Source organism: Lactuca virosa, chromosome 7 (assembly GCF_052849685.1).
Source record: "Lactuca virosa cultivar CGN04683 chromosome 7, Lactuca_virosa_CGN04683_v6, whole genome shotgun sequence".
Lineage (NCBI taxonomy): Eukaryota > Viridiplantae > Streptophyta > Magnoliopsida > Asterales > Asteraceae > Lactuca > Lactuca virosa.
Genome location: NC_136432.1, coordinates 2,971,165 through 2,999,156, shown reverse-complemented (window position 1 = coordinate 2,999,156; position 27,992 = coordinate 2,971,165). Strand labels below are relative to the sequence as shown.

At 33.7% G+C, this 27,992-nt stretch overlaps 1 protein-coding gene and 1 long non-coding RNA gene across 2 annotated transcripts; both read right to left on the bottom strand.

Moving 5' to 3' along the window:
- Positions 1 to 510: 510 nt before the first annotated feature.
- LOC145125127 (BTB/POZ domain-containing protein POB1-like) lies at positions 511 to 4,126 on the bottom strand. The gene is made up of 6 exons (XM_079060614.1): positions 3,721 to 4,126; positions 2,930 to 3,061; positions 2,712 to 2,833; positions 2,564 to 2,627; positions 2,197 to 2,476; positions 511 to 1,508 (listed from the first exon to the last, which is right to left on the bottom strand). The coding sequence occupies exons 1-6, from the start codon at positions 3,974 to 3,976 to the stop codon at positions 695 to 697; spliced, it is 1,668 nt and encodes a 555-aa protein (XP_078916740.1). The 5' UTR covers positions 3,977 to 4,126; the 3' UTR covers positions 511 to 694.
- A 12,042-nt stretch (positions 4,127 to 16,168) lies between these two features.
- LOC145123888 (uncharacterized) lies at positions 16,169 to 16,885 on the bottom strand. The gene is made up of 2 exons (XR_013715399.1): positions 16,743 to 16,885; positions 16,169 to 16,492 (listed from the first exon to the last, which is right to left on the bottom strand). It is a non-coding gene; the product is annotated as an uncharacterized LOC145123888 (long non-coding RNA).
- Positions 16,886 to 27,992: the final 11,107 nt, after the last annotated feature.

Below are 27,992 nucleotides of genomic sequence, written 5' to 3'. Positions count from 1 at the left end.
TATTAGCCAATGCTCTTCAAACTTTTTGTGCAGAAAGCAACAAACCTTTCCGGTTTGTAGAGTTTTGAGAAGTTGTGTGAAGGTCCGACAAATGACGTCAATATGTCAAATAAAATTGTCATGTATGTTATTTTGATTCCAAGCGTTGTTTTAATGTTCCTATGTTTTAATTTCAAGTGTTATGCCTGATATAGCAGACAAAAAAGACACTTGATTACAAAAAGTTTTTGGATAGTAATCCTTTGAATGAGAAATGCTAGAAGGTGATAAAAATCGGCAAAATCTGCAGAATATACGATCTGACCTTGTTTGGGTAACGAATCTGGTCGATTGCACAATTAATTGATAGCCAATAAATAGTAAGTGGTTGATTTTTTCCCAAACAAAGAAGGGTATTCATTGCACATATACATCAAATATTGCTTAAAAATAACAAGACGGCTGAAACATACGCATACGCATACGCCACGTCATTTCACAAAAGAAAAAATAAAGGATGAATACACTTACTTACGCAAGAGAGAGAAATTTAAATATGAATTTTTCAAAAAAGAAAAGAAAACAACAGATTGAAATCCAAGTAGCAACGACTTTACATTCCCTCCGACACTGAAGAGGAGGTTTTTGATTGAGTTGAACATTTTAATTAGTAGGTCTTAAAAGGAAAGAAAAGGTGGGTTTCAGGTTTCAAGTTTCAATGACGGATGGTAAGCTCAGCTCTGAGATGAAGAATCCCATTGATGAAGTAAAGAGAATCCTCAGCCATAAAGGAAGTCCAGGGAATGGCAAACAGGTTGCGATACCCGACGGCCTTCCCGCCCGTAAAGGTATAATTCCCTTTGTATTTGCTGATGTACTCCTCGGTGGGCTTTGACCGGGCAGCAAACTCGTAATCCACCGCAAACGTAACCGACCCCTTCTCCTGCATCCCTAGAAACAAACCAAAACAATGAAACGAGCTCTGCTGGTCCATGTTACAGTGCGCCGACAAGAAAAACCCTTGCCCCCCTAGATGGAACGCCTGCGAGTAAACCCTCCCCGAAGGAAACAGGTTCCCGCACTCTTCCCTTTTCAGGTCCAGGTACACCACACACTGCTGACGTGGCAGCTCAAACTCCACCACCTTCACGGGTCGGTACTTGTAGGCGCGCTCCACGAAGCGGCGGTTGGGGTTTGGGGTTTCGTCCGCGGCCAGGGTCCGTTGCCGGTGCGGGGCTTCCGCTTTGAAGAAGAGGGCTTCCACCACCACTTTCTGGGCAAACTCGTGGTCGAAGTCGTTGCAGCCCATCACTTTACGTAGCTTTCGACACGTCATGTACGGGAACCGGATGAATTGGGCCAGACGTGTGGCCAGGATTTCGCGTCGTTCTTCCACTTTTGGGTATTGGATGCGGGACCACTTGAGGACAAAATCGTAAACTGCATCTTCTGATGCCACTTGGAGATCGTCGCTTGATAGGATCGCTTCCACTCCCGCCAGAGGTAGGTTCAGAACCTCGTCTTGGAACCTGATATATATATATATGTATATATATATATATATATATATATATATATATATATGTATCATTTTTCTACCTTAGTTTTTTTTAAATAAATGGGATGGGACCCTTTCTCCAAAAACAATATCCATAAAAGAATAAAACCCACATGTTATGTGTTTCTGGGAAGATTGTAAGCTGAAGAATTCATAATATGTCACGTGTTTGGTTGGATGGAAATGAAATTGAATTTGATGGTAAAAAATAGATTTTTTTTTTTGTTTATTTTAAATAAAACATTTTGAAATTTTCATTTTTAGTCAGGGTACTTTCGTAATTTAATAAAAAGGGTTCAAGTCCTTCCACCCTATTCCAAGGGCTTTGACAGAATTGAATTCCATTCATTTGGCAACCAAGACTTCCATTAAATAAAATCCCAATTGCAACTCCATTGGTAAATGCAACAAAATAGCAACATACTTTCACTATTTGTTTATCATAGCATCCTACTTTCATTCCTTTTATTAATAAGAAAACTACTAAAAGTATGTTGCTATTTCTTGCATTTAACCCTACACTTAGATAACCACAACTGAAAAGTGAAAAAATCCTTCATAATTCATACCAACGTTCAAGCTGCAAGGTGCAATTCTTTTGAGTGGCATCGGCATGGTGTGTGAGTTTATTTACCAATTCAAGAAAAAAAAAAGCTTACTTGGTTATGTCTTTGTAACGAACAGCAAGGAACTGTTTGGCTGCATCGGTCAATGGCTGAACCGCTTCAGCCATTAGAACACTAGATGGAAGATCGAGGTAGAGAAGAGCAGATTCAGGTGTCATAGGAAGATTTCTGAGTGAACGGCTGCAATACCTCATACATGAAGCCACCTCAAACTTATCAGCAGCCATTAAAACATCCAACAAAGCGGGAGCAGTTGTTACTGTCAAAGTATTGCTGTACATAAAGTTGAGTAGTTCCATAAGTGCAGCTTCCTCTGTTCCAAAAAGAAAAGTAGTAACAATTAAAAAAATTGCAATCCAAAAAAAAAAACCATAAGCAGATCAGTGAGAGAGATATGTACCAGAGGCATTGATTCGCAAAGTTACATGTCGTTGTTCTGACTCCCTCATCCCATTAGAAAAGAGCTGCATTGAAGGTAAATGGGAAATGTGAAGAATTCCAAAGCCAGATAAACTACACTGACACTCATTTGGCTGTTGAGGTTTTACCTTGTAAAAAAATGGACTTTTTGCAGCCAAAATTGGGGAGCTGATATGTAAAGTTTTTACTCTCAGAACGGTTGAGCACTCCATGCTCCAGTTTGAATCATTGTCGTTTGCACCTTCATCTCCTATTAAACAAAACAGAAGAATCATTGATTCTGGCTGGCATGAATAACAATTATCCATAACAGAAGTAAAAAAAAAAATCACCATCACCATGATACCTGATGGTGGTTCCTCGATCATTGCTGCTGTCTCCTCGTCCTGGTTTTCAGTGTCTGCATCATCAGGAATGTTATCAGGCTGATTCAGAATCTGTTCCTCTGGACCGGCAGCCATGTCTAGAGCTGTGAAAGCTGGAAAGTCATTTGCAATGTCAGTGTAGTCATGTTAATTCTTGTAATAAAGTCAATGATAATGTACCCCAAAGCCTCATTCAGCAACTGAACTCCATCCTATGCAAATTTAGCCAACAGCTCAAGGATCAATCTAAGAGATGTAACTTGCTCCATTAATTCTTTTAAGTTTGATTGTACCCCAGCAAAGTATTCATGTCATCTCTAACTTAACTAAATTACATATAAGAAAAACTGTATACAGACAAAAGTAGGAAGGAATAGACAGGTTTCTCAAATTATTCAAGGCCAACAAGTTTTTCTGTCAGTTTGCAGCCAGTTTAGTGTTTCTTGAAAACGTCAAACACGTTCTTGAACAAATAAGAAACATGTACAAGTCTAACTCACTTTCCAGTAGACAGAATGTAAATAAATTCCGTTCGCCAGAACAAAATCTTCCCAACTTAATCTATGACCACAGAATACAGTAGGTAATCTTCCCAGCTGATGATATGGATTTCATAAAATGATCATCATTTTCTTGACATCTTATAACGCTATCCTAATTTCATAAACAATTCTCTAAATCATGCATATCATGAAAAACATACGATAGATATACACACACAAACACACATCGACCTGCTGTTTTAAGACTTTCAAGAAAAGGAGCGGATTACCATTATCTCTTTTGATATCTTCTCTCCGGCGTTTCCGATTTCTAGCCCAATCGGCTAGACTAGTGCAACCTTCGCCATCAGGCCTAGCCTCTGTGGATTCTGAAATGATTTCTATACGCAGAATACGATCGGAGAAATTGCTATCGTTGAAGGCAAAACCGAAGTCGCCGTCACCACGACCGACTTCGATAGTATAGTCAGAAGAGTCCATAACAGCAGTCCTGGGATCGAACAGATCCAAATTCGAATCTCTCATGGCGTGTAGTAATCTGGAAAGATTGGGGAAATCGAGAGATTTTAAAACCCTAATTGGTGAGCTTGAGGAAGATGAAAAATGAAAGACGTACGGTGATGAGCTCGTCAAAGGTGCTGTTCTTTAAACGAGAGAGGACAAGTTTTGGTCATAAAATAATGGAGTAATAATGAAAAAATACAATATTTTCGAAATCTAACGTATTTACATCCGCGGCTTCCAAATCTATACAGTATTTCAATATATCAATTAAGGCGTGTTTGGCAAGAAGCTTTTTGAAGCGTTTGGGAGCTTCTAGCTTTTAGCTTTTAACAAAACGTTATGGTTTAAACAAAAAACTTCGTTTGTCAGTACGAGCGTTTAACTTTTAGTTTAAACAAAACGTTCCAAATCTAAAAGCTACTTCATGTACCGTTTAACAAAACGCTACTGAGCTTTTGAAATCAATTTCCATAATTACCCTTAAAAATATATTTATATATTTATATATTTTTAATCAATTGTCATTTTATGTAATTTTATATATTTTAAAAGCTACCAGTTACTTCTGCCAAACACTCATATAACAAATAAAAGCTACAGCTTCCCGCTACCAGCTACCTGTTACACGCTACCAGCTACCAGCTAACCGCTACCCGCTTTCAGCTAACAGCTACTTTTGTCAAACACGCCCTTAGTAATTGCTAATTAGCATTACAACTAGTATTTGATTCAATAATCAATCCTGAGTTTTACGATGGGAAACTTTTCTATCCTCTTTAATAAATGAAGGTTTTTTTGCCACATGTCAATCTCTCATTAGTTTTGACACTTGTCATTTTATGGTATTTTTGAAATAAATATTATCCATTTGTCAATTTTTGGTTTGTTTCAATTTTTAAAATTAAAATCATATACTTATATATGTAAAATATTAAATATCATATATATCATATTAAATTGCAATAAATACGTATCTTCCTTTTTTATTTTAAATTCTCTTTAATAAATGAAGGTTTTTTGCCACATGTCAATCTCTCATGAGTTTTGACACTTGTCATTTTATGGTATTTTTGAAATAAATATTATCTACTTATCAATTTTTGGTTTGTTTCAATTTTTAAAATTAAAATCATATACTTATATATGTAAAATATTAAATATCATATATATCATATTAAATTGCAATAAATACGTATCTTCCTTTTTTATTTTAAATCTTCTTTAATAAATGAAGGTTTTTTTGCCGCATGTCAATCTCTCATGAGTTTTGAAATAAATATTAATCACTTGTCAATTTTTGATTTGTTTCAATTTTTAAAATTAAAATCATATACTTATATATGTAAAATATTAAATATCATACATATCATATTAAATTGCAATAAATACGTATCTTCCTTTTTTATTTTAAAGTTGTACATTAAAAAATATTTTTTGTTTACATTTTAATGTTTAATCTTTTTTTTAAACCAACCCGTGTATTACACGGGTCTGACACCTAGTTTTATGATATACAAGCCTTTTGGATAAGTAAAATTTCTTTTGTTTTTTTATCTCTGCCAAAAAATGTGGACCGATTTTTTTTTAATGTATTCATACAAAAAGTCTTAATGCAATAGATTGTTTGTTTTTAATGTCAGTAGCCTTTTAAATAATCCAACTTTACCGATATATATAAAATATACATGTATGCAAGTGCAAACTAGACAACCCATAATGATTCTCTAACAATAATGTTATTTCATAATCAGTTATGGATGTTAACGAAGAAGCAAGTTGCGATGGCTATGAAGATGAGAGAGAGAGGAATAATGAGAGAGGATAGTTTCGTAAATTAATTAATTTAATAATTATTGAATAATAATTGTTAATGCCTAATATACCCATGAGATTACTTTTTAAAAACCTAAGATATCATTGAAATTGATGATAATTAGAAAAATGTCATCTTTGATCTAGGCTATTAAAAATAAATAAATCCTCCTTAATAAACGAAGGTTTTTTTGCCACATGTCAATCTCTCATTAGTTTTGACACTTGTCATTTTGTGGTATTTTTGAAATAAATATTATCCACTTGTCAATTTTTGGTCTGTTTCAATTTTAAAATTAAAATCATATACTTATATATGTAAAATATTAAATATCATATATATCATATTAAATTGCAATAAATACGTATCTTCCTTTTTTATTTTAAAGTTGTACATTAAAAAATATTTTTTGTTTACATTTTAATGTTTAATCTTTTTTTTAAACCAACCTGTGTATTACACGGGTTTGAAACCTAGTAATTAATAAAACAAAGAGTTATAAAAATAAATTACATAAGAGATTAAAAGTATAACTTTGAAATATGGTTTGAAACCAAATTTGTATTTTATAAAATAGCAATGATTTTATTCTAAAATTATAAATGATAAAAAGTAATAAAACACTCACAAAACCATATAAATGTCGATCAATTGGGATATTAAGAAAAATAACACATATATTTTAAATATATAAGTTTTTGACCAATATTTTTGGGTTTATTTAATTAATTATTTTGTCCTAAATGAGTCGTTTTGGACATACAAATCGGTCAATTTAATTTTTCAATAAAAGAATATTTTTTTCTCATATCAATATGTAACCAACCAAACTTAGTTTTTTTTTTCTTTTTATCATTTATCGACAATATAATACAACTATATATATATATATATATGGAAATGTTATTTGGAAAAAAAAAACCCTAAAAATCATAAAAATGCATAAAAAAAATACTTAAAGATCACAAAACTTTTTTTTGAATTTTTTTATGAAAAAATCGCAACCTTTTTAATAAAATCACTGAAAAAAAAAATCAATGTTGGTTTTTTTTCAAAAAAAAATTCAACGATTTTGTAGTAAAAGCTGCGATTTTTCATAAAAAAATTCAAAAAAAAAATTTGTGATCTCTAAGTATTTTTTTATGTATATATATATATATATATATATATATATATATATATATATATATATATATATATATATATATATATATATATAGGCAGGTTCCGTTGAGATTAAAAATAAAATAGAGATCTTGAGATTCAATCTCAGCCAAGTATTTCACATCTGCCGCACTAACTCTCCGGTGTACTTGCGTGACAGGCTTGGTATAATCATAAATGATTATACAGCGCTGCCCGTTCTTTTCTCCTCCGCCACCATCCCCACCACCATAACCGCCACCGCCACCGCCACCACCACTACCACCACCTCTGACACTGGCCGACCCCACCACTGTCACCTCCGTTACTTATACTACCGCCACCTCTATCACCACCAACTGTCATAATCATTTATAATTACTCTATCTGTGAACAAACATATATGTATAATCATTTATGATTAGGCATATACGTATAAACATGTATAATCATATATAGTTATACCTCTCTGCCATATAATCATTTATGATTAAGCATACTCCGTTGTTGCCGGTACGCTGGAGCATTAGAGCGGCAAATAAGAATTATGTGGCTGATGTTGAATCTCAAGATCTCTAAATATTTTTTAATCTCAAGTGAACCGTCTCATATATATATATATATATATATATATATATATATATATATATATATATATATATATATGGTGAGTTTCAATAGAGAACCATAATTAACCAAGGAACCAATCTTTTTTTCAACTTTTAGAACTTATTTTTTATCAAAAAAAAAACTAAAAATACAGAAATTTATAACTTTTTATCCTTTTTCCAATGATATCAAATTCGAATTTTTTTTTTTTTGTGTAAAATTCACAATGTGAATATTTGAAAATTCACAATGTGAATCCGGATTCATACGGTGAATCCGAAAAATATTTTTCACATTCACAATGTTAATATATGAATTTAGATCTTTTTAGATTTTTTTTTCGATAAAGAATAAGCTCTAGAAATTGAAAAAGATTTGGTTCTTTGAAGAACCAATAATTATGGTTCTCTATTGAACTTTTCCCTATATATATATATATATATATATATATATATATATATATATATATATATATATATATATTCTATTTGTGGGTAATTAGAAACACATTAATTTCCAAAGATATCCATAGCGCCTCTTTAAGAAAATTTTAAAGATGATAAAATAGATATAAGTTTAAACATGAAAATTTTATCTTTCATTTAAGGTGTCATTATATCTTCGTTTAAGGTGTCATGGCGAATTTAATGTTCTTATCTTAATACTAAATGTGCATGGGTTATTGTCTCGAGCAAGATGTCATAAGCGGACTTTCAAACTGTCTTGAAAGTCTAAAAAGAGAATGATAAATGTTTGTAAAGATGTCTGTAAGCTAGATAGTACATAAAGAACGTGAATCTGACCCTTGTGCAATTGATTTCAAGAAAAGAGTAAATATCAACCCTAATGTTTTGTTTGATGGTGTTGGATTGGGTTGTCGAATAGGTAAAAGACATTGATGTTATCATAATACATAATAATGGCTTTGCCAAATAGGGAGCGAGCCTCCCGAAGAAGGTTGAAGAAGGTTGAAGAAGGTTTCGAGTCCAACATGTTTTAGCCACATCTTGGTGTTTATATGTGACACCAGTCAAATTTAGGTCAAAAATAAATTGATCAATAATCGTAATTGGTATGAACAAAGTGGTAGAGATTGTAACAAGGTTTCCAAAAATATAAAGAACACTGAAATCCGAATTATAACAAAGAAGTTATGACCAATCGAAAATCCATGACAAAACCGGCAAAACACTATTCAGTGTAAAAGGTGAATTTTCGATAAAAGGATTTTTAGCCTTAACAATCTAAATGAAAGTTGTAGAATATGTTGAACCGAGAACGTTCATAAAAAAAACGTAAAAATCTGACTTCGTATGAGGAAGTTATGATTTTCTAAGTTTCGATTTAGCAGTAGACAACTAAAAATTTGAAATATAAATCGATCGATATTTAGCCGACACAACTTAAACGAGAATCGAAGGTCTCGTCAAAAGTAGTACAACGGTAAAAAGACAGACGAAAACGGACGTCGGATGAAGAAGTTATGAATTTTTAACGGATTTCATGTCCCGGTCTGTTAAAAATAATAATATTAAAAATAAAGTCAAAATTAGCCGACGAAGTCTAAACGAAGTCGTAGAGTATAATTTTACCTACGCGTACATATAAAGAACGCCAAAAACGGAGCTCGTATGCGAAAGTTATGAATTTCGCAAGTTTTTGGCACGAAAATCGAAAAATCTATAAAACCGAGAAATTTCGCATGGACCCTCTTCGGCCACGTCACCCTCGCATGCGAGGCCTCCCCGTGTCGGACAAGTGTTCGCTGTTGATTGGACCGAAGTACGCGTGTCACCTGCTGATTGGTCCGAAGTCGTCATGGCGTCTCCTGATTGGACCGAAGTTTGGTCCTCTCCTGATCCGACACGCATCCGAGAACCGCCTCCAGCTTCGCTTCTCCTTCTGACGCGTGGTTGCTGACTCGCCTTCGCCCTCGCCAACTGTCCGAAGCCTCGCCACCTGTCTGATGACTCACCTCCCTCGGTCGAACCCTCGCACCCCTATATAAAGGGTGCGAGACTTCTCGGATTTGAGAGGTTTTTCACCCCAAAATTCCTCCTTTTTCACATTTTCACCCCCTAAACTTTCTTACGACCCCCCAAGGCCCCGGTATCGTATCTAAAACCCGAAGCAAGCCCCGAAGCCCCGGAATTCTCGAGAAGATAGCCTCTTTCCAGTCGAAGTGATGCTCGCGCAAAGCCAGTTTTTACTCAAAAACTCACGGTTTCTTTGAGAAAGAGCATCTATAGAAACGAAACGTTGCCCAAATCACCACTTATCAAAGTGAGTTCATACCCCTATAATTTGCCTTTTTAATGGTTTTTAAATGCTTTTTAGGGGGGGGGGGGGAATACAAGTTGAACACAATATAAATTGTGTTAATAACTGTATGTGATAATAATCACACAAAGGCTTTCCTTATGTTTTTAAGGATTACCAAATACTTCCAAAATGACTTAAAGCCATGTTAAATCTTTAAAGTCATGTAAACTCCGTTAAATTCTTTGAAAAAGGTTTTATAAACGCCAAAATCATGTTTATATAAGTATAAATATATAAATAAGATTTGAAGGGCTTAGGACTAATGAATTATCTTATTTCCTTTTCCTTGTTTGGATGTGGAATTAAGGTGGTGTTATTTGTCCGAAGGTCGTTTCCTTCTTAATTATATATATTATACATATATGAATATAAAAGGTTACTTCATTCGGTATCATTACCTTTGTATCATGCTGAGCAAAGGTGTTCATCCATGAGAAATCATGCTAATCAGATAGAACATATAAATTATAATAGGTATAATTTATGATTCAAAACTAAATATACAAGTATGATTCACGATTGTATACTTTCCAAGGAAATTACCAACAATTCATTTATCTATACCAAGATATGTATAATACTTTTAATATAAGGATAATATATTAAAGAAGTAATAATACATCATACCGGGTTTGCATTAACAAAGGTACAATACAGAGTACCAGGGTTAGCAATCACGGGGTAATAATACATAATACCGAGTTTGCATTAACAAGGGTACGATACAGAGTACCAGGGTGAGCAAGCACGGGGTAATAATACATCATACCGAGTTTGCATTAACAAGGGTACAATACAGAGTACCAGGGTTAGCAATCGCGGGGTAATAATACATCGTAAATCTCGTTGAAACAATAAATTTGCGAGACTCTTCATGGTGTACTTATACTAAGTACGACCTTAAGTCCTGACTTATTAACCAAAATCTCATGTAGGGAGGGCGTGAATTTGTGTATAGATCTATATGAGACTGACAATCCTGCACCTTTACTGTTCGCTACAGTTTGGCCGGCAGGCCTAGGGTGTCAAATATCATATCGTTTTCGACACCTGAAGAACGTCGCAGCAGGAACATCAGTCATATCAGTATGGTTAATAGAACTCACATAGATAAAACAACGAGTAAATTACTTAGTAATATACTTCTCTTAAAACAGTAAGAAAAGATAATTACATCCTGACCAAATATACCTTCTGTTAGTTTTTACTTACAGTAAAAACTACGTATCATGAAATCAAGTATGGTAAATATACTTGTACTTCTGGTTTTGGAACATTTAAAACCACAAGGCAGTATTATGGATAATATAATATTTTCCAGGATTAATACTAATGTTTTTACTGTAGAACGGATATAACTGAGAATACTTTTACAAATGAAACGGTTTATGGGATTAAACCACTTTTACAAATGAAACGGTTTATGGAATTAAACTACTTTTACAAAGGAAACAGTTTATGGGATTAAACCACTTTTACAAATGAAACGGTTTATGAGATTAAACCACTTTTACAAATGGGAACTTAGTCATTCACTTTCTGTAAACTAGTATAACATAAAGGACCTTTAGTGGTTAATTCTATAATTCCTTAGTTTTTACATCAAAGTTATACATAAGTAATATCCGATTGACAGTGAAATGTGTGACTTCTGCCTTAGTTCCTGTTCCTTGTTTGGTTGTGGGATTAGGGCAGATACACCCATTTAACTGTCCATTCGATATTAGGTTATATATAATTAGTATAAAGTAAGTAATTACAGAGGGAAACTATTGAGGTTATCAGTCTATCACCTCAGGAAATATAGGATTTTCTGGAGGAACCAGTGAACTTTTACAAAGAACTTAGAGTATACTTAACAGAACTAAAATACTTATGAACTCACCAGCTTAAATGCTGATCTACTCTTTCCAAATAACTTGTATTCTCAGGAATCCAGTAGACAAGTACACTCCCGAAGCTTTTGAGATGACTACCTAGTACCGTACCGCGACTCTTGTCTTCTACTGTACCTACTTTGGTGTTTGAATATGTAATGTTTAAACACTTATGTAAAACTTATACTTATTAATGCAATGGTTGTTTGTACTTTGATTACTATATTGCATGTGTTGTGGTACTTACCTGAAGTCCTCCGCCCCCGAACGTTTCCGCCGTTCTGGTTTGGGGGTGTAACATTATATTATGCGGTGTTATTATACCATTTGCAGTATGTGGTAACGAATGAAAGTTATGGCTAGTTGGGTTCTAGGACATACTTAATTTTTTACTTTTTTTTAGAATTTATATAAACAAAATTTTAGAACCTACCTAAAAAAAAATTTCACCTACCTTGTAGTATTAGACAAAATAACATAAATATATCAAAATTATTAAGGCCCAAATTTCGTCTCAAAAAATAACTCAATAACCTAATCCAATTCATGTAAATCAAATTTCAAGTCGTCGTCTTCCATTCCCTTGCGTTATGTCTCTACTCCTCATATGGTCATGCCCATCGTTGGTCGACGATCATCTAGAACCAACATCCGACTAGGTAACTACCATCCAATATTTGTAGATTTGAGACCGTTAGCGTAACACCCGTTTCTTTAATATATTCTTAGATAAATATTTTTAAAATTTCCTAATAATGTTATACAAGGATACAAAAAAACAGTTTGTCAAATACCCTAATTATAGTTTACAAAAGCAAAACGGGTGTACGGTTACATCAACAAGCCGTAGAATAAACAACAATATAATAGTAATACAAAAGAATTAGTCCATTCTTCATCCATCTTGTTGCTACTATAACTCACTCTACGACTTATGGAATACATAGCAATAACAAACACATATCAAGCAACTTGTCTTGTGAGTTATAAATTACAAAGCATAATAAATTCTTTATATAAAATTCACTTATCATGTCTCACTTGGACTTGGTCACGTCGTGTGACCCGAAACGTGGAGCGTTACTAAGAGAAATTCTCTTTAGCAAGGTCCCTAAACATGACGCTGACCTTTTTCGATGAACAAGTCTTTTAGAAAAGGCCCCGTAATTAGTCCCCATGTGAATCCCTAGGCAACCGACAAACACTTTCCCTTTATCAACACTTACTCAATGTATTACATTTTCATATGTTAGTATCTCATAACATTTCATTCAAATAATCACATTACACAACATTGCATTACGCATATCTTACACAACATTTCATCCAAAGGGCTTCTAGCCCAACGGTATCCGGTATTGCCCTCCCTCCTTGAGGTTGAGGGTTCAAGTCTCGTCGTGGACATAAGTGGATTTAAGGTGTAGTTTAGGAGTAGGTTAGATTTGCCGTTTAAAAAAAGTACTAAGCCATGTATTCATATTATAACACACAGTACTAAGCCATGTATTCATATCATAACACACACACGCACACACACACACACACACACACACATATATATATATATATATATATATATATATATATATATATATAACTCACATTTCAAGTTAGCGATAACTACCTTTCAATCAACATTATGTCGTATCTTCGGTGCTCTTCTTTCCTTTCTTTGCTAACACCTAATGATCATATTAACCCTTTAGAATACATCTTAATTCATTAAGAGCTTAATTATAACTTCATTCCATCATAATCATATTTTGGCCACCAAAGGTACTTGACAAACTTTTATTATAAACAAGTTAAACTCCACGAATTAAGTTTTCCTGTAGTTTAACATTAAGTACTTAATCGATTTTCTTGATTTTATAACTTCCATCACTTAGGGTTTGAAACCCTAATTAACCATGGAATCACCATACAAGGCTTACAACCAGCTTCTAGTCACTTAGTAAATAATTATATTCAAGTTATATATCAACTAATTCAAGCTTCTGGTTCGAATCATACAACCACCATGGAAGCTCGTGAACCCAATTGAAGAAGAAGATAATACCTTTTTAATGTTTTTGGATGTCATTTCTTGTTATCCTTATTCCAATAGCATCAAGATCCCTTTTCACCTTCAAAATTGCCCTAATAGTGCTCTGGGATGTTTGAAATAGAATTATGTTCATCAAAACGAGGTTTAAAAAATTAAATACATTTTTTCAGAATAGCGTGAACGCGTCACGATCTTCATAAGGTCGCGTCATGTTCATGTGACATCTCCTTTGTATCATGTCGCAATATTTGGTTTCCATGATAGATTGTACTTCCCAAATCGGGTCGTGACCAAACCCCTATCGCATCACATCCAAAGTAGGTTGCCCCTACTTGCATCAAATTTCATTGCCTTTTTACGCCAAAATCCCGCTTTAACAATGTGTCACGACTTACTAATTCACAATTTTCATGCCCATTCAAGGACACTTTTTTCCCATATATGTACATCTATACTTGCAAGTTTAATTCACTCGTATCAGCTTTTAAACATGATAACTACTTATATTAAGAGGTACATAAGATGTATTAATCAAAATACATTATAAGTTCATATAATTCTAGCATTTGGATCAAAATACCCTTTTAGATCTCTTTGACCCCCTTTTAAAATGGGAAATGACATTGTAGCACAACCAAGTTTTGGGTTTGTCCCGAATTGGCCATTAATGTTTTTTTTGTACGATAGGTCCCTAAAATATTAATTTACAACTATCCAAATTACTTCCGGTTCCACCGGTAACACTTAGTACATGTGGTTTTTATATTGTTTCCGAAATTAACAATTAAATTTTTATTTACTTGGCTTTGTTTTTCATTTCCCCTTAATAATTATGCCCTAGTTTTTTTTTTTTTTAGAACGGCAAATCTACACTATTTTTAAACTACTCCTAATACCACCTATGTCTCCAATGAGACTTGAACCCTCAACCTCTAGGAGGGAGGACAACACCGGTACGAGCCGGTACCGCGAGGCGAATAGCTAAAACAACTCCATCGTTATTCATTCACAAATCAGTAAATTACCTCTCAATATAATTACATATGATCTCACTATTCTTCTCCTTCGACAACACATCACATATCTATTTCAATACTAGTCTCTCTCACTCTACATTCACTGCATCACCGGAGAGTTTAGAACCTCACCGGTCTACCTTGAATCCCTGCATCTAGACTCAATCGGAAGCAAAACCATGGCTGCTTTGATGTCCACTCCACGCCGGGAAAATGACGACTAATACTTACGCATTGCTTCCGCCTCCCTCTTATTCTTCACGCATCACTTCTTCATCTCTCTCCTCCTCTAATCGTCGACGACCCTATAGGGATCGTCACCATTTATGGAGGGCAAGAGGAAGATCAAAGGTTTGTGCTCTGATTCTCAATGGATCTGGTCTTACAACGACTCAGGAAAGAATTTGAAAATATGCTACCCCCACCGCCTCCCTCTTCTTTCTGGGTTGTGGTTTAGAGGATGAATAATGATGGTGGGTGGTGGTTTAGAGGAAGATGAATAATGGTGGTAGAATGTGGTTGTCGGAGGCACAGGTAGCATCTAATAGTTTGGGCTCCATTTCTTTTTCTGATTTTTCTTCTTTGTATCTGGTAGTACCGATTTCTTCTTCTTTGTTCTTCCGATTTCCTTGATTTTATTTTTTAAAGATGATGATCAATAGTTTTTTGGATTTTGGGGTTTTGTACAAAATCGGGTTTTTCATTGTTTGTACAGATTGATAGTTGTAAGTTGTGTTCCTTGTTCCTTGTTTTGTTATTGGTTTCTAGTTTTGATTGTGTGTTCATTGATGTATCGCATCTCCAGATTTCAATGGTGGTGGTGTGCTAGAGGAAGATAATGGTGGTGGCGGTGATTATAAGAGGTAGATGTTGGTCAAATAATTTGTTCTTGGAATATGGTTTTAATTAATAAATACTAATAATAACAACAATTACGAGGTTAATGAAAAAATATAATTAAATGAAAAAATATAATTAAATAACAACAATGTCACCGGCTCACTTTAGTGGATATTCAACTTTAGTAACATGTCAAGTCAACAATGTCACTGCTTCATCCCTCTAAAAATGTTGTAATTGACACCGGATATTCAACTTTAGCTACTTACTGCACAAAAAAACATTGATGACCAATATGGGACATAACCAAAATGGGACATAACCAAAATTTGGTTATGTCCCATAACCAAATTTTGTGTTTGCTACGGTGCCATTTTTCCTTTTAAAATTGAGTTATTTATTTTTAGATATTTGAACCGAAAGAGACATACAAGCTTATATAGCATTTTATTTTATACAAATTTGATTGCTCATCGTATTACATATTTACAACATATATTAAATCTTGTGTCAGATTCGGGATTTACATTGTGTCAAAGTCTTCGATTTATGTAATATATCTTTATAAGCTAATTAAAATTGTCAAATAAATTCATGTGTATACATACGCCACCATGCAACGAGCTTCTTCTTCGTTGATTGCTAGCTAGCGGATTCAATTTCATATTTAGATGTTTTAATTAATGTTAATAGACTTCGCATTAGTAACAATTCAACGTTACATTTGCCATTGAAGAGGCTACAGTGGAAGTTGCATATGCATATATCTTTGTCGTCCTTCTTGTGCCGATTGTGAACTGGATTCATCTCTCTGCAATAAATCATCATAATCGATCTCATTCAAACCCAGGATTCCATGAAATCAAATATCTGCAAAAAAATATACTTATTTTTTAGATATACTTATTTTTATCATTCAAAAAATCGTCACTAATATAATATACCCCATCAGTAAATAGAAAATACATAGCCTAATAAAAAGATGGATGTTTAAAATGATCACAACTAAAAAGATAACATATATGTCAAAAAATAGTTGAAAGACACTGATCATGGGAGGAGCTCCCTTCACCCCAATCCCAAAAGGATGATCGAACCACGGCTCCACCTTCATGCTTACCTTAGAATGCACACTACAACACCATTGGTGCACCTACATGCATTCATGAAAGAGCAGCCATGAACCACCATGATCGATTTCTTTTCAGGGTTGAGGCGATAGAGAGCTCCAACCATAAATATCCACCCTAAATCTCCCTTTGATTTCCTAACTTTGTTTATGGACCATGAATGTGAAAACCAAATGCTTTATATAGGCAACATATATGGGTGCTTCACAGTCATCACTACCATTGATTACAAAAGAATTAAATTATTAATTTCAAGCTTTCTTTGTTCAAAGCTTATGTCATAAAGAGTGAGATTAGTGCCAAATAGCATATATACTTTTTCTTTCCATTCCCACTAACACTTTCCTTTAACGTGTTGATTATTTTATTACAATCAACATGATATTTATTTTAAATTAAACAAATACAGTTAGTAAATTTACTATTTCCATGAGCTATATATATTGTTTACATAAAATAGCAATATTAGGTTTTTTTTTTTTTTCGTTTTAGCGTAGTAGAATTGCGTCGATATGTCCAATAAAAAATAAAATTATGTTGGTATTTTTGGTAATTTTGTTGTCGAATAGAAGAACTAAAACGACGTTGTTATTTTTCAATAAACAAAAGGAAATTGCTTAAATTAAGAATCAACAAAAATAGTTGTCATATTCCACATTTTACCTGATCAATATTTACAATCGAGGTCAAGTTTTTAACTTGGTTACGAGTTCTGTTTGTATTAGATTCACAATGTAAATATAGATGAAAAATAATTTTACATTGAGTATGAAAATATTACGTTTAATCTTTTTAACTTTTGGGATATTATAGTCAAAATAAAAGTTATAATAATTTCGATAAAGTAAAAAAGTTATGTGCATATACCAAGAAGCCAGAAACTTATTTTTTGTTATTTTCCTTTTAGAACAACATACTTTCAATACAACATACATTAGTTGTTTTTATATATTTTACAGGAGCATAATCCTTCCAACTCATTTAATCCACTGTCACATAAGTTTCACACCAAATTTTATCTCTTTTATTTCTTTCATCTTTCTCAACCCACAACATATGAAAATAACATTTTTTCCAACTCACTTAATTAAAAGTATACAAAACAACATATGGTACAAACATTTATACATTTGGAGAGAGAGAGAGAGAGAGAGAGAGAGAGAGAGAGAGAGGTTTACACAACCCGCATGTAAGGTTTTTCTCTCAACCCGTTCATTCTCGGAACAATGCTCCCGACGGTACCGTCAACCCAAATCTCTTCATCACGAGCTACTCCTACCACCCTTAACATGACTTTACTATTTGTTATAAATTTGCTTTCTATGTTTTATGTTACTTAACATGAATTTACTAGTTATAAATTTACTAGATTGTTTTTTCAACAAAAACATTGAACCGTTTAATATATATATATATATATATATATATATATATATATATAAAATATATATATATATACATGTATATTATATATATATATATATATATATATATATATATATATATATATATGGGGATAGGGAATATACATTACAATCCCACCTAAGCTTAGGTACTAAACTTCTAAAATATGTCGTTTTAACATGCTAAATATACCCGATTTGGTTTCACTTGGTAAATATATCATCCTCCATAACATTTCTTTCTTTCATTATCGTTTTACCATCTCTGTTTTCTTTCCTCAATTATCGTTTATTATTTCACCTAAGTGAACATTACTAAACCTTAAACTTAAACCCTAAACCCTAAATTTAAACCATAAACCCTAAACCTAAACCCTAAACCCTAAAATCTAAACCCTAAACCTTAAATCTAAACCCTAAACCCTAAACCCTAAACCTAAACACTAAACCCTAAATCTAAACCCTAAACCCTAAACCTAAACCTAAACCCTAAACCCTAAATCTAAACCCTAAACCCTAAACCCTATTGTGTCGATCTTGAATTTACATCTTGAAGTATTAATCGTGAATCCATTAATCGTAATCTTTATATAGTAAAACAATGTATTTTCAAGAGGTTTAGTACCTAAGCTTAGGTGGGGCTGTAATGTATATTCCCTTTTCCCTATATATATATATATATATATATATATATATATATATATATATATATATCGGAGGGCACAATCCAACATTTCTTACAAAGTCTTACAACGGATGTGAGCTTAACAACCCTCGTGTCATGCCCAAGCTATATATATATATATATATATATATATATATATATATATATATATATATATATATATATATATATATATATATATATATATATATATATATATATATATATATATATATATATATAGCTTGGGCATGGCACGAGAGTTGTTAAACTCACATCCGTTGTAAGACTTTGTAAGAAATGCTGGATTGTGCCCTCCGAGCAGAAGGTGTCCTCAGGGCTTAGTTGGGTTTGTTTGAGTCTAAATCCTGATTACGTCGAGTGGAGAGGCCTTAGTGTTCAACGCACCACGTCCATCCTTATGGAATCCATCTGGACAACTTACCCTTAAACTTTTGCCAACCCCAGAGAAGAGAACTTCGGTGAACCATTTGATATATATATATATATATATATATATATTTGTTTATAGAGAATATAATATTATAAATTTTGATAGATTAATTTTTCCGATAAAAAAACCTTGAGTTATTTAAAAAATAAATAATGGTCGTGATGGAATTTTTGAAAATCATGATGGTTTAAAAAAATAGACATTATTTATTTGGCAGACATTTATTCTAAAATAGGTTGTTTTTTTTAACTTAGAATTAAAAAATTAAATGATCAAACCGAAAAGAAATAATAAATATAATGATGTTTATGTATTAGCCCTACAAAATAAATAGTTTATGCATAAGAATAATTTAATTTATTAATTAGGCTGTTGTAGTTCTGTCATTAATATGATATCTCTTATTATTATTACATCTGAGAGTCGTGTTGCCTAAAAAAGAAACATGATTGTTCTTTTTTTATATTTTTATTATTACTTAATACTTTAGTATCTTTTATATAAGTGAAGACTGTGTCATCAAATTGCATTTACATTGATGATCTATAATTGGTAAAAATAATTTATATACAGAATGGTTTATTGGTTATCAGAGCATCATTTAGTTTGCTTTATTGAAATATATTAGTGGTTAAGTAATTAAAAGTGATTTTATGGGAGATTTTTAATTGAAAGAATGAGGTCCTGGTAAGAATTTTCGAAAGCCCAATAACGACCTCGTTTTGTGAAATTAAAGTAACTTAGCTTTAAAATTAATAAAAAAAAACTAAATAGTAATTCGAATTTTTATTTTCCGATAATTATATAATTTTAAATGAGTTTTTTTATACTAGATTATGTTTTTTATAATATATAATTTCAATGCACCAAAAACATTAAGTTTTTTTTATTTAAAGTTATTGTTTATAAGTTTTTTTTCTATCATACTAGATTTATACTAAATTTATTTAATAAATAATATTACATGAACATTCTCTTAATTCGAATTTTTATTTTCCGATAATTATATAATTTTAAATGAGTTAAACTTCAATGCACCAAAAACATTAAGTTTTTTTTTTTAATTTAAAGTTATAGTTTATAAGTTTTTTTTTTTCTATCATACTAGATTTATACTAAATTTATTTAATAAATAATATTACATGAACATTCTCTAAATCGACGAAGATTCTCAAATCATTGAATTACATGTTTTTGTAGGGTTATTATCATAAAACCCTTCATTTTTACATAAAATATATAGTTATGTCCTAAATCCATTTTTATGTTCATTGATGCCTCATATTTGCCAAAAAAAAAAATTCATTTTAACCTTTTAGCAGGTTGTGAACAAGTAGTTGGTCACGAGCTTTTATGTAAATATGAGGGATTTTTTTTATGAAATGTATGGTTATGTCAATCTCCTTCTTAACACAACATCCACCATCGTCGGTCCTTACCTTCTTAATATTAGGTCATAAATTGTGGTTTATACTTTGTTTTTCATAAGATAATAGAGTTCTCGGTCTAGTACCGAAAACACCATGTTTTGGTGTTGTTTGGACCAAAATCACATGTGATTTTGGTTAGACTTAATGTTGTTTTGTTTGGGTTTTGAGTTTGGGTTTGGTTATTAGGTCTAAGTATAAATAGTGTCACTTGAGTCTTGTAAAGAGTGTGTGACGTTTTTGGGGGCTGTCATATGCTTAGAACGTGATTTAGAGAGAAAAAGAGAGAACCAAGTGTAAACGTGAATCTTATGTACCCGACTATTCAATAATAGTGTGCATTGAAGATTAATCATTGTGTTCTTATTCTATATTTCGTCTTGTCTAATTCACTTGATTGAGATTCCGCACCATCAAGTGAATCTGATTGATACATCATAGCATATTGAGTTTTACAATTGGTATGAGAGCTTGGATCAATATCAATTGAGTTAGCAAGATATTAAGAGTTTCTTGGATTTCCGGGTGTTTTTGAATTGTTTTGGACGAATTTTTGGTTGTTTGTTCTTCGTGTTCTTCATATTTTTGGAGTTTTGATCGAATTTGACTTTAAAAATTAAAATTTTCGTGTTTTTGGCAAGTTTTGGGTGATTTTTGGCCAAATTTTGCGAGATCTCGGCGGGATCTTCGGTCTCGGTCAAATCCTAGGAGGATCTCGGCGGCCAGCAGCAATTTTGGAGGCTCAACAACGTTTTCGGTCGGCGTCGCATGCTTTCAGTCCGGGTTCTCGGTCTCGCTTTCTCGGTGCGGAGGTTCTCAGTGCGCTGATTTCGGCCTCGCTGGTTTATGGTCTACTTCTCGGCCTCGGATTTCGGTTCCTTAGATTTCGATCTCAGAGTTTGCGGTGCGAGACTTCTCGGTTAGGATGAGAAGCCTCGCATTTTCGGTCTAAAAATTAAGTTTTCGGTATTAAAGCCTCGTTTATGGTATTAAAGCCTCATTTTCGATATTAAAGCTTCATATTTGATCAAAAAGCCACGTGTTTGGTCAAATACTCTCGTTTTTGGTCAAATACTCTCGTTTTTTGTCTTGAAATTTCGTTTTCAATCTAGAAATTTTTGTTTTCGGTCAAGGTTTTTTTTTTGGACAAAAAGTTTGACTTTCATCTTTGACTTTCAAGTCTGACTTTTGACTTTCAAATTTGACTTTTGACTTTCAAGTTTTAATGTTTGACTTTCAACTTTGGCTTTCAAGTTTGACTTTTAAGTTTGACTTTTCAAGTTTGACTTTTTAAGTTTGACTTTCAAGTTTGTCTTTTAAGTTTGACTTTTCAAGTTTGACTTTCGAGGTTTCAAGTCAAAGGGCATTTTTTTTCTTGGTTTCACAAACACTTCTATTTTTGGTAAATTATTCTTTTTGGTGAATAATGAGTTCTTCAATCACCAAGGTTAATGAAGCTTCATCCTCTCAGTCCTGTGAAGCTAAAATTAAACTTTATCGTGATCAACATGAATTATTAATTAGGGAAATTGAGGACCTTAAATATGAACGATATACTATCAGAAAGGACCAAAAACCCTTGAAAGAAAAATTAGATGCGTTAAAGTCCTTGGTTTTGGCCTCTAATTTTTCTAAACTCCCACTGTTGAAAAATCTCAGCCACAAAAATATGTCAAGCAGTCTAACAAATGTTCTTGTGCTTGTGGAAGTTCTTCGAAACGAACTTCTGTTGGACAAGGACCAAGTCACAATCTGATTTATATGAAAAGACAGACTTGCTTTAACTGTGAGACTCCGGGTCACATTGCCAGAAATTACTCACATCGTTTATATGTTCCTTACTACAAACAAGGTTGGCAGAACGTGCCAAGAGGGAGATCTTACAAAAGAAACCCTTCGAGGCCACGTTCAAACAGTGGTGACTGGAATGCTAAGAAGGGCAATAATCAATCTCCCAAGGACAAGAAGGGAATGTCTAACAAGAAGCCAAATTCAAGAGATGGTTCCGTTAGACAAAGATCGGTTAGGTCGAAGTCATCTCGGCGGTCGGTTTCAAGTTTTAAAATGAGTGCTGAGGCATCCATCCGATCAAACAAGAAATGGGTTAAACCCGACTACAGATGGGTACCAAAGGTTCATACTCCCAAATCATCTAATAATTCTAACATTTCTTCATCTTTTGTGTATGATAAACAGAATATGTCATGGGAGAGAGTACCTTGTGTAGATGATAATGGTCAACCCAGCTTCAAAATGGACTGGGTTCCAAAAAACAACTAATCCCGCACTCTGTGTCGGAGCAACTATGGAGGAATATCATCAGACTTCGGTTTGTTGATAGTGGTTGTTCCAGGCACATGATAGGAGACATCTCTCAACTACATTACATTCAAAACTTTAATTAAGAGCATGTATCCTTTGCGGGAAGGAAGAAAGAAAGGATCACAAATGGGGATCGTACTTAATGAACACGCCGTTGCATCTACGTGTTATTCTCAGATCATCTGGATGCAAATTCAATTGCTGAATTACGGTTTGAGTTTTCTTTTCGCTAACTTCTGATTTTTCTTAAAATGATTCGTTTTGAAGACAAATTTTGTTTAAAATTGCGTATTTATTTTACTTCCTTTCTTCCCATGCACAAATTAAGGGAGAGAAATCAAAATACTATATATATATATATATATATATATATATATATATATATATATATATATATATATATGTTTTCTTTTGTAAGTATTTTTGGGAAGTGATATGAAGTTTAGTGCTAAATGGCAATATGAGAGGCGTGTAATGCACTGAAGCTGAATTGGTTAGACTCTGTGTTCAATGTGCTGGTAGGCACAAAGGATTCAAAAATAAAGGACTAGACACAACTAACGATGAAAGGACTAGACAATGTTAACTCATCTGGACTTAGATAGTTTCATTTGGACTGATCATACGACGCTTGGATAGATTGTGCAGTGAGATAAACGAGGGAGCCTACAAGATACATTAAATTTACTTATCATCTAGAACTGTGGCTCAACATTTCTTCGATGTACGGACTAATGTCCTTAATTCTGGTGCTAATAGGGTGACTGGGGGGTTCTGATAAAGTAGGTATGTGTGAAATTGTTTTTCTTTCTTATCCTCTCTGTCAGTCATATGTTGCTCCCTTTGCGTGATTGGAAGATCCGACCTGGGACGCAACATATGCACCTCTATTTCTATACATCTCTATCTATGCTTCTCTCTCTCTCTATCTATGTCAGTCATATGTTGTCCCCTCTGCGTGATCGAAAGATCCGACCTTGGACACAGCATATGCACCTTTCTATCTCTCTAACCCTCTTTATGTGTTAGTCATATGTTGTCCCTCTGCGTGATTGGAAGAGATCCGACCTGAGATACAACATATGCATCTCTATATTTATCTTCTCTCTTAAATAATTGAGCACTCACCTAAAGTAAAGAGTTTTTTGGAATTCCTTGATTGCTAGGGTATGTCGTGAACTGGGGAACACGTTCTAGTGCACTTAAAATTGAATTAACTAAAGGTTGTCTGTAGATATCGCTGTTGAATTTAAGTGGACAACAATATCCTTGGTCGTCGTCAGCAAAATGGTCTATTTAGGAATATTATTTAGAAATATAATCACAATGTCCTGTCATTTATAATCTGTCCAACTTGTCACTATCCTTTGTGTTTAAGTAGACCACAATATTGGTGATTGACCAGAGCTAAACATGCAGGTGTGTGCTGATAAACGATATTGAATTGCTTGACAACTTTGATCCCCAAAAGTCTTAAATTTAGTGATTATTTTTGTTTTTGTTAAATTTGTTCATATTTTTCCTCAATGCACAAATTTAGGGGGAGAATTAAAAAAAATCAAACAAAAATCATAAAATTTAAAAAAAATCCAAAAATATGTTTATTTCTGTTTTTATTTCCTTTTCAGAAAATTAAAAATCCAAAAATATTTTATTTATTATTTATTATATTTTATTTTATTTTATGTTGAGTGTATTTTTAATTTTATTCTTATTTCCTAGTTATTTCTATTGTGTGCTGAGTTTATTTTTACTTTTATTTTTTATCTCAAAGTTTCGTTTGTCTTAAAAAGCAAATTCAAAAAGAATAAGAGACTCAAGGAGACTGTATCGAAATTTTTTGAGCAAGGAGAATAAATTTGGAAAGGAGTTGATGGTCATTACACTTCACTCAAATTTCACATGGAATTGAAGGATTGAAACTGTACAAATTGTCAGTTAGTCAGTTTCTTTCAAAAAATTGTCGTATTTAAGGTTTTAAAAGTCTGAAACTGTACAGATGTCATGACACTAGGGCGATGCACCTCGCAAGACACGATTATCGCTGAACGTCTCGCCAAGGGCCAAGTTAACTTGTTTAACTTAAAAAGACTGTATTGAGATCTTTGATCTAAGATATACAGGGGCTGACATCAAAAAGGCCATGAGTAGTTCTCCGATACTCATCAAATCGCAGTGCATTCCTCCGTGTTCACACAGATATTGCGAGTAGTCTCCTTCTGAGCCAAGGCTGGGTCCTTGAACAACTATGGTGAGAAGGGTCTTTATGATTATGTGATCCACAGGGACTTTTTAGTCATGATTACTTTTCAAGGCGCAACGGTGATTGTTAAAGAACATTCATTCGAAGGAACTGGAGGTGAAGATTATTTTTCAACACTCAATCTTTCAACCCCAGATACAAGGCGAAGCTGTATGTGAAGTTATGTGATAGATTGCATTGAAGCCTCCTCAATCAATTTGCTGTTATCTATGAACTTGCTGAAGTGATCCAGAAGAATCAGTCTCTCTGTTATTATTTCTGAAGTTTCTCAAAGCTGGAAGTGATGATTTTACAAGAACCTTTACAAGAAGCCTTACACCCAATGTGCGTTCAAGGTCAAATCTTTGAAGGAAGTCCAATTGTTCAAGATGAAGTCATTCATGTAGAAATTCATATGTTCATCTTGAAGTTGTGAAGAAATCAAAGATAAAAGCTGAAGCCAAGCACAAAGTGAAGATTAAAAAGAAAAGAAAGCTACAAACCCAGAAGGAAATTGTTAGGACATAAGAAAAGAAAGTTATAAACCAAGGGGGAGATTGTTAGGTCATAAATTGTGGTTTATACTTTGCTTTTCATAAGATATTAGAGTTCTCGGTCTAGGACCGAAAACACCATGTTTTGGTGTTGTTTGGACCAAAATCACATGTGATTTTGGTTAGGCGTAATGTTGTTTTGTTTGGGTTTTGGGCTTGGGCTTGGTTATTAGATCTAGGTATAAATAGTCTCACTTGAGCCTTGTAAAGAGTGTGGGACGTATTTAGGGGCTGCCACATGCTTAGAACATGATTTAGAGAGAAAAAGAGAGAACCAAGTGTAAACGTGAATCTTATGTACCCGACTATTCAATAATAGTGTGCATTGAAGATTAATCATTGTGTTCTTATTCTATATTTCGTCTTTTCTAATTCACTTGATTGGGGTTCCGCACCATCAAGTGAATCCGATTAATACATCATAGCATATTGGGTTTTACACTTAACAGAACAACCACCATCGTCATCTCCATCTCTGACGACATCGCCACCACAACCACCACCACCACCGTCTGGCGTCGTTTCCACCACCATCTCTGACGCTCACCATCACCTCCCATCTCTGAGACCATCTTCAATGCTCTCTCCTCCTTCAACACCATCCCCTCGAACGAAACCTAATCGTCTTTATCAGAAGATTCCAACGACGAATCGAACGACAATGGAGCTCTGAATCAGATGGAGCGTGTATCGATTTCATGGTTTGTGTATGTCATTGTCTTCACGTTGACGCTGATAAGGTCTTGAGGCGTTGGTGCTAGTGATGAAGTTGGTGCTGGTGGTCAGCATATAAAGTGTTTGCCTCATCAGATCATCAGATCATAAGGTGTGACCTTACACATTCACATGTGTAGAAAGTGATATATCAGTTTCCACCCATTTTTTACTGAAATGTGCATAGAAACACCCGTCTTATTCAATCATTTGATGCTTTTGACATCTTTAACACTCTTGAAATTGATAATTGATTCAGTTAACAACCGTTACATCATTGAAAATATTCAGTCAAAGCCCAGGTAATGAAAAAATTATCTAAATTTTATAACTTTTCAAAACCAATATCATTTGAAGTTATGAATATGGAAAGCATCAGAATATAATTGAGAGATGTTTTTCTACATGAATAAATGTTCAGTGTGTAGTAAAAGATTAATGTGTACCATCATTTTCCTTCTGTATCCAACAGAATTAAGTAAAAACATGATACAAAAGTACAATTTAAGAAAGGTTTTAGCACCAGATAATAGCCATCAATTGGTTGTTGTTCTGTTTGACCAACTAAAGATAGTTTGTAACGACCCAAAAATCATGTCATAAATATTTTTGTTTTTAGATTTAGTACATATTTTTCCCAAAAACCAAAGTAACAAAGCTTTAACATGACATCATCAACTCAGAGTAATTCGCAGATTTCGAAAACATGTGGTGTGTGCCCTGCAATCATCCAGAGCTCTTCCAATTGAAAACCAGAGTACCTGAAACATAAACTGAAAACTGTAAGCACAAAGCTTAGTGAGTTCCCCAAAATACCATACCACATACAACCACAGATTATCATGCAACATACATATAGTTTCCATGGGCTCCCCCAATGGTCTTTGTCTGAAATGCCATGGGCTCCCCCATGGTCTTTACCTGGAATATCATGGGCTCCCCCCATGGTCTGATATCCAATTGCCACGGGTTCTCCCGGGGTCTTCGATGCAAGTATCATAGAGACAACTAGCATACTACATAACACAGAACAACTATCATACCACATAACACATAATGGGCCGGCTTTGGTTCCTTCGACCCATGGATATTGTGAGGAGACTCACCTCGCACTGAAGAAGCTCACTTAAAGAATCCCTCGTTGCTGCCATGGCGGCTTCCGAAACTATCAATACCAACAATACACCAACTAACAATTGGGTTCTAATCCATACTTACTACTCCATGCTTGGGGTAAAAGGACCATTTTACCCCTCAAATTTCCTTGCCCAAATTTATGACCCAACTACAATCTGAAAGGCCCAAAGTCCCACAAATCAACCAGTGGCCCAATTTTCCAAATTGGGCCCAAACCCCTTACATGGCCTTGCCTTAAGGCCCAACTATTCTTTTTAGTCCAACACATGAACTCTGATGGCCCATAATAACTCAACTCTCAAACCCTAAACCAAAGGATCCAT